Raw genomic sequence first — 15,211 nt, 5'->3', positions numbered from 1 at the left:
AACAATACAATGTTTTTGGAGGAAACCTAGTTATGAAAATTTTACATTTAATCAAGCCTACACAAACATTTGCTACACATTATTTACATAGTTTTAACAGAAATTTGTGAATAGCTCTACTACAAGGTTATCTTTCCCAAAGCTGGGAGTCATGACAATTCTGAGTTTGTTTTGTAATTATTGTTAGGACACTTAGAATGAGGTCCGGTTGTACTTTATCTGAAGCTGACATTTCACACAGATGGTGCAGCTGTCTTGTTTCATGAAACAAAGCTGATGTTTTTGTTAGACAACCCATTATTCCAAAAAGTTCTCCACTTAAATAACAATATACACTTACAACTAATGTCTTAGATATGATTTTCCATCTATGCATTATGCCAGAAAAGGTATCCTCCAAAAACAGAGTGCTTATGACAGATTTGTTCACTGCATGTAAAAAGAAAAGAAGCTATATCTTAAAAATGGTTGAATGTATTCAAAAAAATTCAGAATATTTGGTACCAGAAATGTTATGTTTTAACTGAATCTCTTGGTTTGGGCTTTATCTATTTTATTGTATTTATTTTTATTTATTTATCTACTCATTCTCACACACACACACACACACACACACACACACACACACACACACACACACACACACACACACACACACACACACACACACACACACGAAAGTTCATTATTAATATTGTTGTTAACATTGCTATTAAGTTTATATATGTTTCATGTATTTGTTCTTATAAGGCAGACAAACAGATGTTTAAACACCTTTTTTATTTATTATGGGAAGAGAAAATATTTTTCCCTCATTTTCTTTTATTTATTTTTAAACCTTGAGTGATCTGCTTAAGTTTTCCTTTTGGACCTATTATACATGAAGTAAAGCTGAACCAGGAGATTAGCCAACTCAAGCTCTGGCAGTATAGTCAATAGCTAGTTCACATACACACTGTTCTCACTGCTTAGTCACCTTGTGTGTCATGATATCACACTGGAGAAATATACCACAATAAACTGAACATTATGGTTATACAAGTTTATTGTTCAGTTTATGAAAACCATAAATTAAGATTACATTTTGTATTTTGACATTTTTATTGAGGATTTATTAAAGGCCGCCAATATTAGAAGTGTAATAAAAACAATACCAAGACAGTTTTGCCCAACTTACTCTGAGTTTATTGTCTCAAAAATTCTAATCATCCACCCCAACCTCCTTCCTCTGTGGACAATGAAACTTCATAAAAACCTTATCTAATGAGAGCTAGAGAGCCTGGTCACTTGAAGATAAAACACATGTTGCTTTTTAGCACTCAGTGACACGAGACAGACTTTATTATTAATTATCTGAGCTGGTAGGCAGTCAAGGAGGTGTCAAAGCCAAGTGGCAGTGCAGGAGATGCTGTCTGAACGAGGACTGATCTGAAGTGTTAAGTATTATTTTAATATCAGTTAGTCATTACCACACACAAATGAGACATTAGTATATTGCTATAAACAAACAAAACTATTGCCAAGTCAATTGGCAGCTTCTACACTACAATTTACACTGAGTGCCATCGGGCTGGACTTGGCATTAAATTGAATAAATTGTCCAATGGCACAAAACAGAAACAGTGACGGCGCCATTTTTTTTCACACAGCAAAGGAAGAGTAAAGTGATTCATTCTCTACGATGACAATAACAATCCCCAAAAGAAGCGCAGTGAAGGACGAGAATAACTGACATATTGGCTGAACCTTAGCAACACAAGTGGGGATGTTTTCTTATACACATCACTGACTATAAAACACCAACATGCTGTGTTTATGAACTGAGGGCATGTTAGGGAAAGAATTTCTTTTCTACACTTACCAGAGACTCGAGGTTTGTCAGAAGATGAGGGACTGGGTTTGGGTCCTTTGTTGCTAAACGACATGTAAAGGTGTTGACAGAACTCTTCAGGGAGTTCACTCTCCAGGAATGTTTGCATAAAGACCTTAAAGCCCTGGAAGTCAATCTCCTAAAACAAAATAAAAATAAGAGCGCTAGTTGTTGAATTCAGGTTTGAGTGAAATGCCGAGGATTTTCAGTATCATGTTTTCAATATTTTGCAAAATGTTGCACATTTTTGTACTTGGCTATGTCTGAATTGTTTTGGGTTTTAGCTTCTTTTATTTACTGCACTATGTGTGGCCTACATACAGATGCCTTTTTATGCAGCTTTGATGACAACTGTTTTTGTTTTGTTGTGTTTTGCTAGCTGTATCAATTTGCAAGTTGTGTTCAGACAGATACAACAGTGAGCCTATTTTTTTAATGTCATTTTGCTCACGCACATGGTTATTGCCAGATTGTGGTAAACACTTTAAGGGTTTAATATTTTCCTGCAATAGGTTGCATTGCCTCTAGAAGTTTCTACAATCCTTAAGAGAGTTCAATTATTTAGTGATTAGAGAAACTAGAAAAACACAGACAATAAATGAAAAATAAATCAAGAGGAAGAGACAGCAGATACCTGGCTGAGAATTTCCTGCTTCTACACTCCGCAGCATTGAAGAAAGAAAGAATCGCGACATATTCATGGAAGTATCACATGGTTATGTCATTTAAAATGCACAAAATAAGCACATCACATATTTACACACATTTTGAAAATGCAGTTATGTAGTTGTGATTATCTGTTATTGAATTAGAGATTTGTGAACTGTTATGATGCAGCAATTAGTAGTTGAGTATTTTTTTTTTTTAGTTGCGTTCTTAATTATTGTTTTATCTTTAAAATGTATGCATGTTTAAAATCTCTCTAAATCACTTACTCATGTTTTCGGAAAGAAATGCTGAAGTGTGATATATGCTTGCTGTTGGCATTTCCTGAGTCAATAGACTATAAACTATGTGTTATATAATCCAGTATAAACTGAACATACCTCTTCTGGATTGTATTTAGCCAACACACCATCTCCATGGAACTCCTGCAGCACATCCTTCAGCTTCTTGGTTGAGTCTATGAGAAAACATTCAGACATGCTTTATTTGTGTTATGTTTTATATATGATTGATATCTACATAATTCAGTTATATTATATAGTTCAAAGTACTTTGCATTTTCTGGTTTTTAATTTATAAAAACAAATGTGGGTTCATGGAGTTACCCTATCTGCAGTAGGTGTCATTTTTTTCTGTACCCATGCAGGTGTGGATGCACCTGTAAGTGCTATAGAGGCATGCACGTCATGCACTCAGTATTGCTGATTTAACTTGGATGCAGCATTTTGATGCCTACAGGGAGACACACCTCCATATGTGAGTCAGACCTGTGAAGATGTATTCTGCTCTACCAACTGTAAAGGTCAGACCATGAATGAAACCTGACTTAATATCTTTTAGATCATTTTGTATATTAACCATTATTCAGGGCTTCATTAAATATATCATCCACATTTAGTACAACTACAAACCAGCCATGGCCTTTAACAGGACACGTAAACAGGCATGGCAGACATTTGTAAAAGTACCTCAAGTTCAAATACAGGGCAGGAGTTGAAAACACCAACCGGGGATAACAACTAGATAAAACAGAATTGTGAACACATGTAAAGGTCACAATAACATACTAAAACAAATACAATACCAAATAACTATTTTCAGCAGGGAAGAGATGGACCATTAATGAAATATGCAGGCTGCTTGCAAAGTGAATTAGTACTTAGATAAAGGAAAATGCATCAGGTTAATTCCCCTAAGATGTAAAAAATGTGGTAAATTACAAGTTCTGGGAAAAAGTATTCACTTGAAATAAAATAATACACAAACATAATACACTTAACTTGTATAAGGTACTACTTCTAAGGCAGACAGAAGAATAAAATAGCCCTGAATAATTTTCATTTTTATTTTTTATTTTTGGTAGATACATCTTTAGCATTTTTAAAAAATACTTCTCATTTATGATGTAAGCGCTATATTTTGTCGTGACATGGAAAAATAAATCCTGAACACTCAGTTTATAGTTGTAGCAAATTAACAGCTAGAAAACTACAAGTGTGAATATTTTATATACAGTATGATCTAATTTTATTGTTAGAGGTAGAGTGTACAGGATTTAAATATACCAAAACCTTTGTATTCCTTCTAGTCCATATGAACAGCTGGTGTATTTGTATAGCCAAATTACTGTATCTTTCAAGTTAAGGGAAAACTAAGCAAATATTTACTGCTCATTACTTATTAATAACCAATCTCTATACACCCACTGGCTGAGATGCAGATGTTTGTCTAGCATTGATGATTGAGGCGGTGCCTCGGTGTGGTTGTTGCTCGGACCTCAGCTGCAGCTGTGATTTCATCCTTCTGCTGCTCTTTTTCTGCTGGATAATTTTAATTCCACTACCAATTCAACCTGCAGCATTTCTGTGACAGATGTGCCACTGCTACTGCATGCAGGTATTGTTACATCCAGTGCAGACTAATGTGTGACAGTCAGACTCAGCATAGGCAGTTGGGGGACAAGGTGGGTGAATGTAGTAAATGTGAATATGAATACAGTATATCTGCTCTATTTATCTCTCTAAAAGCAGTCGTACACAGACAGCTGAAGGTGTGCCCACTTTAACTGTGGTCACAGTCGCGTGTAGCATATATTACATGATAATACAACTCGATATGGGTAAATATTAAATGTAAACATTATGTAAAGTTAAAAATCTGAATTGAACCACACAAAAATGATATAACTATTGTCATTTCCCTGAAAGAGACAAAATGCCAAAGACTGCTGTGACTAAAAAACAGACTGAAATCACCACAGTGGCTCATTATTTTCACTCTCTGTTTAAGCACTCAGCACTGGACAAAAATAACTTCATCAGGCAGAGATTTGCTGTGATAATTACTGCATGCTACAGAGAGTTTATGAGCCCTACTGCTGAATCAATTTGCTGCACTACAGATACCAGGTTCTAATGTTAGTGAAGTTAATTTTCTCACATTTCTCTCTAAGCACAAGTTGGTGTGTGCACATTACAAATTACATTAAGAAGCTTGTTTAAGTTTGTGCTTCACGTATGGTATCTTTCTGCTCTCTTTATACAAATGAAAAAGGCCTGTGAGGGATATTTTTTATGTTGATAAGTAATTACTGTTTAATTACTGTTTTTCATCGTCACCAACAGATAAATATGCACTGGCCATTGGTCAAGATGGCCTACTGAAATTCAAACTGAGTATCAGAATGGTGACTAGAGATGATTTAAGGGACTTTGTGCACAGCATGATTGTTGGCATCAGGTGGTGGATCTGAGTGTTTTAGAAACTGCTGATCTGCTGGGAGTTTTCAACACAACCATCCCTACGGTTTACAATAAAGAGCCCAAAAAGAAGAAATTATCCAGTAAATAGCAGCCCTCTGTGCAAAAATGGTTTGTTGATGTCAGAAGTCAGAGGAGAATCAGCAGACATGCTTCGAGCAAGGCAATCCTTACTCAAAAAACCACTTGTTACAACCAAGGAATGCAGAAGACCATCTCTAGATGCACAACATATCAAAAAAACTGAAGCAGGTCACAGCAGCAGAGGACCACACTGAGTGCCACTTCTGTTAGCTTAAAAACATGAAGCTGCGGTTATAATTCACATAATTCACTTTTTGTCTTGATTTCTGTTGCAGCACTGGAATGGTAGGGTTACAATTGGGTGCAAACAATAAGACAGCATGAATGGTACCAGTGGTTACTGGTGGTAGTGATGTAATAATGTGGTTGTGTAATAATAATGTAAAAACACGTTGTGCCCCTTAGTACTAGTGGAGCATCAACAAACACCACAGGCCACCTGAGTATTGGCGCTGACCATTTCTATGTTGCAAAGTGAAAATCTGGTTTCTGGAACCTGACGGTGAGTTCACTACATTGTCAGCAGATCTTAATCTACTAGAGCAGCTCAGGGTGTGCTGAAACAGGAGATTTACATCAAGGATTTGCAGCAATAGTGTGGTGTTATCATGCCGATATGCACCAATGTCTGAGGAATGTTTCCAGCACCTTGTTGAATCTGTACCATGAATAATTAGAACAGTTCTCAAGGTAAAATGGGCTCCAATCCAGTTCCAACAGGGCATAACTGAAGTGTCCAGTGAACATATGTTTGTCTGCTTGTGTGTTTGAGCTGAATAAATGTTTCTAGAACTAAAATCCCAACCTGCTATGAGGTAAATCCAGCAGCCCGGGAAGCTGAGGTTATGCTGCTGTTTATGAAACCGAACAGCATGCCCCAGATTTATAATCATCTGATCTGTTGAGAGGTTAGCCTTGCAGTTAAGGAAGGGAAATAAAGCAAATAAGAATAAACCTGTATAAAAAGAATTTGATAGAAAAAAAACGTATTTCAGAGAATCAGACCTTAAATAGATGTAGTCTGCTATAGAGCCACCAGTTACTATACAAGAGCTTGGACCTTATTTACCACACTGCAGATTCTGAAGAAAAGACATGTCCAAAAATCTATGTGTTATTGCTAATAATAGCAGGTATTCTGTCTCTATTTGCATTTGCATTTGAGCTCTCTTCCCCTCTCGACAGCAATTTGTCACCTCCTGCACTAATAGCTTTGGATCTTTGATTTTCTCAGGACGCATTTTACCAATACAGACTAGAAATAAACAACCCACACTGAACTGACTGTGTGTCATCATTATTGACCATCTTTATGAGCACACCAACTACGCAAAACCATTACCGAGCAGAGTGATTATGTATCCACTGCCTGTTACATTCAGCAGGCACAGCTGAATTACAGTGTGTTTTCTCTATCAGGATAATGATTTAACCATTCTGTGCCACACAATAATGAGGAACAACAGAACAGAAATGTAATGTTTTTGAGGCTCATAAACACTCTGAGGATTTTTTTTTTTTACCTTCTTTGGTAAATAATTGCCCTTCTGTTAAACAGCTCACTGCCACATAACTTGCATTAGTAAATCTATTATATGGATAGAAGCTCTTAATTGTTGTGAGCCAGATCTTAGGTGCCTGCCTCAGCACACGGCCATTAAATCGTTATGAAAGTGTGAACTCCTCACTTTAATGAGAATGAAGGGTGAGATGCAGTACAAGGGAGATAAAAGTAGAGATTAAAAAGGAAGGCGAGGGGATGTGATGTCCATTGTTATAGCTCAGATAAAGGGATATTTTAATAACCTGTAGCTGCAGAGGGCACAAAGAATCGCCCCAAGCTCATTGAAACATAATTATCCAGAAATTGTCTTCCACACACACACATCCACGTGCATGTGCCTCCACACATGTGTAGATAATTGCCCATTATGACCACTATGTGTCTCTTTTTTTATTATACTTCTTCCCTTCTCCCCTTTCTTCTATTTTGAATGATTCAAACCCAAAATATTTGCAAAACACGTAAAAACCCCACCATAATGCACTATGTGCCAAAAAGAAGAGGAGCGTTTCACAGAATGAAGAACAATGTTGTTTTAAACCAAGTGAGAAGCTGGTACAAGAGCTAAAGAGATGGAAAGCATTAATTATTAAGATTCAAACTAAGAGCAAATGAAATAAAAAATTGTTTCAAATGACTAAAAGATGTCTTGTTTGGGACTGAAAATAACTGACATATGAAACATCTACTGTGACGTTACACAAGGACACTACAAAAACACCACTTAGGTTGTAGAAACACTGAATACGTAACAACTATTCTTCTCCACAGCTAGTTCCATAATTTGTCTCACTTTAAACGATTTACTGTGACTGGTGTTCGTATCTCCAGCGTCTGTCCAAAACTATGCGTGGGTGGTGCACGTCGTCCTGCAGCATGCCAGGTATCATCATATTTTCCATTCCTGGTACCATTTCAAATGATGAAATGTGTCAACATGTTGGAGCGTAACATAAACTCCAGGAATCCAGAGCGCAGCCTGGTGAGCAGGGAAGCCAACTGTTGGGCTGCAAATGAATCAATCATAGCTCGCCACAAAGATTAAACGCTTCAGCAGCTTCAGTTTTCTACATCAGCAAGACAAGTTAGAGCAGGCAATTACAACGTCAAGATTATATAATTAGAACAACTGATGTTAACCACAGCGACTCTAACTGCACTGCAGTTTACATTAACAGACACACTGTTGTTGTTACCGTGGTGGTTTGATGCTACTGGAGAGAATATGTGTTTGTGCGTAGTGCACGGGAACGTCTGGGTTTTGCTTCCATTTATGAGGAGGATTACGGAAGGCATGATGCTGAAATCCTGCCAGCTTTCCAAGAACTTCCAGTGACGAAGTGAAAACTTGCCTCAACTCAAAACTCACGTGTGAATTGGAGAAAATTAAATAAACAAAGCAGTGACACGAGTTAATGAGGAGATACTTAAACATATTTGTTTTGCTTTTGTAGCAGAGAGTTCGAGCAGAATACGTCATCTATTTCCTTTTTTGTGGAGGGATCAGTCTAGGATATGTTTATCCTAACAGCTTTAATGTTTCAGCCTGTTAGCAAACAGGATAGCCATTTTTTTGTTGTTGCAGAGGTTAAATTCTCGTCTTTTTTATATAAGGAAAACTATGTCGACCTGTTGCCAATTAGAACCTAACTAAGAGTGACTTAAATTCATTACAAAACACATTTACTTGAATATGAAAGGCACGTAGAGTAAATTACTATTAGAACCTTATTTCTAAACAACAAAAGTGATATTCCTCAAGAGCAGGTTTCCTTCTTTTTTTTTTTTTTTTTTTTTTTAATCTTTAAAGGCCTCAACCACTCAGGGAACAAAACATTCATTGCCTTAGTTATTGCAGACTAAGCTTTGCTTTCAATTCCAGCCTGCCATGTCATAAATAATAGGAGGGCAACACAAAGACCTGATGTTATAACAGCTGACATGTAACCTGTAGATGCTGATTTGAGTCCTTGTTCAATTGGTGGGTTCTCCTCTCTCAGGATTGTTTTATTTATTTTTTTTATTTATTTTTTTATTTTCTTGTTGTTATGATGCTCATTCACTGCCAGGGTAGTACACAAGTAAAAATATCCTTTTATAAAAAGAATAAAATGCGCAACACACATCTACTGGAAAAGTAAATGCAGTCACACAGTCGTAGGCTCTGTCTCAGTGCCATGCAGCCTGTGAGAAAAGAAGCACTAATGGAAAAGTCTCCTATGGACTTAGCAGAAGCAAAATACTCATTTTCCAAACTGCAGAAAAAAAAACATGATGTGATGATCTACCCTTATGTTAAAGTGCGTGGGTTAACTAAGGGAGAAGAGCACCTCTGTGTGTTAACTGATTGCATTTAAAGGCTGTGCAATAGGAGACTTTGGAGGTGGGCTGTAATCTGTCTTTCCAATCAGAAGTGTTTTCTGTGCTTTTTTTTCAATTGGCTGTGCAGGAAGATGGTTTGGGTGGGATTAGCTCAACTCTGTCCATAACTAAAACTGGCCTAGTGAGTGATCGGGCTTTTCTCAGTTTCAGTGCTCTCCCTGTGATACACCCTGAGGTAAACGAAATGTGGCAGTAACAGCATGCTGATTCCAAATATAGAGTGCAGGCTTTTCAATTTAAAATGATTCTGGTTCACTAAGACAAACATGGTGGTAAAAACAAAACTGGGAGGTGCATGCATTTCATGAAACTGTAATTTTGCATGCATATCCATTTTGTCTGTAAGGAAAAACATTTCTAAGCATAAAGTGCAGAATGAGGCCCAGTCTTATTGTATAGATCCCAGTAAGAGAACAATATTCTCCAGAATGCTGGGATGAGAAATTACAGGAAATGTCCGTGTATACTTACCGGCTTAGTTATCTAATCCCAAGTATCTCTTTTATTTAAAAAAATCTGCTGATGAAAAGTCAATTGCAGTTTTCTGCTTCTTCACAATAAATGTTTTCACTCATCTGCTCAAAGACCAAGGTCAGCATTAAGCTTCAATCAAAACAATGAAACATTTTCATATTCCTATCCTCCTCTGATTATACATGACGTATCTACAGAGAAGCATGTTTCATGCTGACCTGAACAGAGAAGTGTTTTAATGGCAACTCTAGATCTCAGTATCACACAGAGGAGTCACCGTGCATGACCTCAACATTTCAACTATTTATCGTTTGGATCAGAACATCAAGAAACTTGTTGATTTAACTTCTGTCCGAATGTAGGCTGAAAACACAGTTTACACAAACTAGTTTAAAAGATGGATCTGTGTATATAACTTAAACCTGTAGGTGATCTACAGTTTATTAAGATGTCACCAAATAGATTTTCACCTTAAATCCTGCACTCAGAATGTAGACAAAACTTTATACTTTCAGGACAAAAAATTAATAAGGAGTAGTATGATGTAAACAAATCTGCTTGCTAAAGAAAAACAGAAGAAAAGGTGAGAGGGAATAATAATGACTGTTTGGTGACACGGTGTTTGTGAGACTGCACATAAGTCCATCTCCTTTGCCTATCCCTTAGTTTAATTCTCATAACCCTCTCTGGTTAGACAAAGAACTAAATAAACCAGACACAAACCAGACAATGAATCTGGCTTTAAGCATTCCCAAGAAAGCATATTGGTGTATTTCTACTACAAAACATGGAAAAAGTACACAGTAGATATCAAGTTACCAACATTTGATCAAGAGACTGAAGTTCCAGTCTCCTACTGTTAGGTTAAATCATCACAAATACTTTGTAATAATTGACTCTCAAGCTACCTGACTGTGATTATGAAAAGAAAAAAAAATAATGAAACAAAATTCATCCTTTCAGAAGAATCTAAGCAAATTTTCTGAGGTTACCATGGTTCTGAAGTCTGGTCATAGACTGTCATGTCGTGACACATTAAGGCTGAGCATTTTTGCTGTTGAAATTGGATGTGATGAGTAAAAGGTTGATCTGACTGACAAACAGAGGGGCTCTGCATGTTTTTCTTCCTTTTTGGCTCTAACTGGGATTTACAAAATTCATGTTGTATTTATTAACACATGCAACTAATGACTGAGCTCAGAATTACTGAGGCATCGAGGATGACAAACAGTCATTGTCCTATAGACTTCCATATGACCAAGCTTCTTTTTTGGAACTAGAGGAGTCATCTTCCTGCTGGCCATTAGAAAGATTCCAGGTTTAAGGCACTGGTTTGTCTTTTCAGACCTTGAAGCTGTATTCCTGTGCTGTGGTCAATCCTGTGTGCAGTTTTGACTTCTCCCTGTTCCTGGTATTCTAAATACATGCATGTTAGATTGATTGGTGACTCTAAATTGGACACTTATGTAAGGCAGATAAAGTGGTTTGCGCTGTGAAAGTACTTTGAATGGTCAGTAAGACTAGAAGACACCAGTTGCAAGTCCAACTTTTGTATACAATATACATTTTAGGCTGCAGTTTAAGGACACAGATATCAACCAGACTGTGTAATGTCACCTCTTATTGTCCCTGAAGAAAAAGCACAGCTTCCTTAACACAGTCAGATGCAAACTGAGAGTACCTCCTCTACTCACACTGAGTGTATTCCTGTAGCAAGGCGAATTCAGCTGGGGTCAGTGTGACCCATTTGTCCTGGCTGCTCATTGTGTTCAGGCCACGTCTCTATATCCACCGTGCATTCCCCGTGCAGCAACACACAGCAGGGAGTCTCACACTGGAACACAACAAGACATCAAAATCAGCCCGATTCACCCCCACAGACATCTTTTCTTTACATAATGTCAGTACAAAAAGCAAAGCTGGTAAGACGCAACAGCTTTGTTGCTGAATAAGACACAACAGGATTACATATATTCTCCAATTAGCTGGAGAAAGCAAACATTTGCTGGCACATTTTAAAGCAATAAAGAAATAGATACATTATTTTTCCTCTGATAATCAGAGCACATTTTTTCTTCCTGCCTGTTCCTCCTTCTGCAGCTGCCATCTCAACTAAAATGTCCCTCTTCCTCTGCTGGATCTTGGTGTTTCAAGCATTGAGATTCGTGTTTGTTAGCCAGAGCAGGATGAATAATTTAAAGTTTAAGACATGTTGGTACAAAATACACTAAAAAATGTGATCTTTTTATACATAGAAACAAGTCCCAACACTAAAAAACAAACAAGTGATATCTAGTCCCATGTATTCACAATTCAATTTATGAAAATTAAAAACTATCAACCCAGGAAGTGTAATATTTGTGTTATACATAATGTCACAACTCAAATATTGCAGTATATTCCTGCCTATCGTTGCTTTGGTGGTTTTGGTCCTTGTACTTGGAATATGCATTTCAATAAAGAGATTACAAAAAATAAAGCCAGTTATAAAAATACATAATTCGACCATGGGTGTGATGTATGTGCAGCGCTGCAGGAAAGAAAATAAGCCCTGAATCTAAAGTCAGCTCATCTGTTTTGCTTAAATGGTTACATCACGAAATGTCTGCAACAAGTGGAGGGATCCTTGTATTTAAAAAAAAAATCCTAATTTGGACATTAAAAGATTAGAGATCCGCCTTGGTGCTGCTTCAAAACATCATCCTGAGTGGTTGCTATGAAGACAACGTGATCAAGTTCAGGCTAAATGGGTTTTTGTAGGCAGGTACTTCCATTTTTGAGCAGAGTCCAACATCCAGGGTTTCACTGGAGGTAAATTAAGTAGCGTCAATGTTTGTGCTTCACCAGTACTTTTGTCTGCATTATAACAGCTTTTAAAGCATGATGTCAAACAAAACGTGTCAGACTCTGTGGCTGATGTAAAGCATTGTGCTCCACTTAGCAAAGGCAAAACACAGAACATCAATCACATGTAAAACAAAGGTGTTCAAACATTAATTTCAGGTTTGACAGGAGAGTATTAAGGATTAGATATCGTATCAGAGAATGGATAACATGCCTCGCTGATTTTTGCCCTTTAATTAAAGTAAATACTGAATTGCCACGCAATGCAAACACATCTCTGAAGTAGTACCAATTCAGCCAAAATCACAGCTCTGCTGTTCAGATCCACATGACCTTGCTTTCCCTTTTATTTTTGTGGAACGAATGTGGATGCAGTTGGATGTTTCTGTAGGTGTCACTCAGGCATCTGTGTGGGTGTGTGTATGTGCGCGTGTGTTTCACATTGCCTGTGAAGCATTTGACCCAATAACTGGGAACTGAAAATCTGGATCAACAAGTGTTCATTCATGTGGAGAATAACTGTGTGTGTGTGTTTGTACGCTTGTGTATATTTAATATACAATAATGTGCTTGGTATGAGGTATGAATTTGTGTACTTTAGTTTGAAATCATATCTAAGATCGTGTGTGTGTGTGTGTGTGTGTGTGTGTGTGTGTGTGTGTGTGTGTGTGTGTGTGTGTGTGTAAATACGCATGTGAATGAATGTTCAGAAAGCTTGTGCCACAGTTACTCTGAAGAGGTGATAGGCTAAATCAAGCCTATATACTTAATTGAGTGTCTTTATTATTATATGCACTATATAGCCAAGATAAAGCAACACAATATGAAGCCACCGGTGCTGCTGCCTTAACACACTGCGTGCGTGGGAATCAGCCTCCCTCACATAAACTTTGATCTGCCTCTGGAGCTTAAACTAGAAACGCTCTGCACTGTCTTTCTTAATGTTTTGCACAGGCAGCAAAAAAAAGAAAAGGAGCTGATGGGAAATCTTGTTGTTTATATCAGATCTCCACTGAGTCTAATTCCAGCACAGAGATACAATCTCAAATATAGTACTGGTGTGTGCAGTACGTTCCTGCTTCGCACTGCACTGTAATCATCCTCCTTTTCGGCGTTGCCTGACTGCAGTGCATCCCCACAAAAACACTCAGCTGGCATCCTCTGAACAAAACCCAGCTCTGCAAATGTTATCAGATAAGCTTCATTATCAGTTAGTAGTGCAGTGAGGAGATAACATGTAGAACCATGTGTTACACACGACTTGGAGAAGATCTTAGCTCAGACACCACTAATGCTTTGACACAGAGAATCAGTAGGTAGTGGCCACTGCGACATGCAACACAGGGAATCAGATGAGAATTCAACATGCCTCGCTCACCTGCTGCAGATCTGGAGTTAATCACCAAGACAGATGAGGGAGGAGTCCTTTTGGGCAGGCGTTTTCAGATGCAGCTCCTCACTCACATTCCTGCCGTGCCCTCCTCTTGATCTTCTCTTAGCTGCAAGGCAAGGTGGGTGTTGTGCAATTAGATGGAGTGGAAGAGTGTGTATCTGTGTAAGAAAAAGAGGAAGGAAGGAGCAGCAGCAGCCCTCTCTGCTTCCTGTCAGTGTATGAGTATGTGGATGGGTTAGTGTTTGTTTTTCTCTGAGGCAGAGTCTGGTCAGAGCAGCATCACAGGGGATGTGGGGTGGTGAGAGAGAGAGAGCGAGAGAGAGAGAGGATGAGGGAGAGTAAAATCATCCAGCGCTGCTCTGCCTGCAATGATCAGTTTCCATACTCCCGCTCGCTCACGTCACATCCCTCCATCCCTCCCCTCTACTGCTCTGTTATTCACCTTCCCCTCCCTCCCCTGAAAACCCGGAGGTCCTATGCTCTCTCGCTTTCACTCTGGCTTTCTCATTTCCCTCCCTACTACTCCCCAATTCTCTCCTCCTTTCAAGCTATCTTCACTCTGGTCACTGTGTCACACATCAGCCGACCACATTAGCATTCCAAACGGCAGGCAGTAAGTGCAGCAACCTGTAGGATGTTCTCTCCAGAGGGCTGAAAAAAGGTGGGAAAACTAGAAAGATGAAGACAGAGATGTGAGAGAGGGTGAAGGGTGAAGCACAAGTTGAGAATGAAAGACGAAAAAGGGTGACAAATAGAGTGGAAATAGAAAATGACAGAGATGATGCACAGGAGGTGGAGGAGGTGGTGGAGGAGGAGGGCACGCTTTTTGTGAGCAATTTTTTCCATTCTCTTCTCCCATTTTTGCACAGAGGACACACAAACATAACATCAAACAGATATGAAAGCTCGTTTTCAGTACCCATCAAAAGAGTATAGTCAATAATGAGAATATTTGTGATTTTTAGAATAGCTTGTTAAATGTAGCTGATCTATAAATATATGGACCTAACACTGGTGGTTATAAATCCATTTGTAGTTATTAATTTGAAGCTATAGACACACAAAACAGTTACGAGATGCTTCAACCACAGTGTAATTTTAATATATGTATAGAAAAAAACAGTATAGGTTATGTTGATATGCAACAATAAGCACAGCAACAATATTAACAACAA

The 15,211-nt window shown here is 38.1% G+C and overlaps 1 protein-coding gene across 1 annotated transcript in view; it reads right to left on the bottom strand.

Moving 5' to 3' along the window:
- The window catches only part of dgkb (diacylglycerol kinase, beta), an 88,816-nt gene extending 74,384 nt beyond the window's left edge, over positions 1-14,432 (bottom strand). The window contains exons 1-5 of the mRNA XM_026183769.1: positions 14,022-14,432; positions 11,494-11,633; positions 2,917-2,993; positions 2,505-2,525; positions 1,862-2,009 (exon numbers count right to left, since the gene is read on the bottom strand). Coding sequence (XP_026039554.1) covers positions 1,862-2,009; positions 2,505-2,525; positions 2,917-2,993; positions 11,494-11,563 — 316 coding nt within the window. The 5' untranslated portion in view covers positions 11,564-11,633; positions 14,022-14,432. The remainder of the gene's footprint in view (positions 1-1,861; positions 2,010-2,504; positions 2,526-2,916; positions 2,994-11,493; positions 11,634-14,021) is intronic.
- Between the last annotated feature and the right edge of the window lie 779 nt (positions 14,433-15,211).

The sequence above is a fragment of the Astatotilapia calliptera genome, chromosome 11 (assembly GCF_900246225.1).
Source record: "Astatotilapia calliptera chromosome 11, fAstCal1.2, whole genome shotgun sequence".
NCBI lineage: Eukaryota > Metazoa > Chordata > Actinopteri > Cichliformes > Cichlidae > Astatotilapia > Astatotilapia calliptera.
Note: the sequence above shows the minus strand (reverse complement) of the source record. Positions and strands in the feature narration are given on the sequence as shown.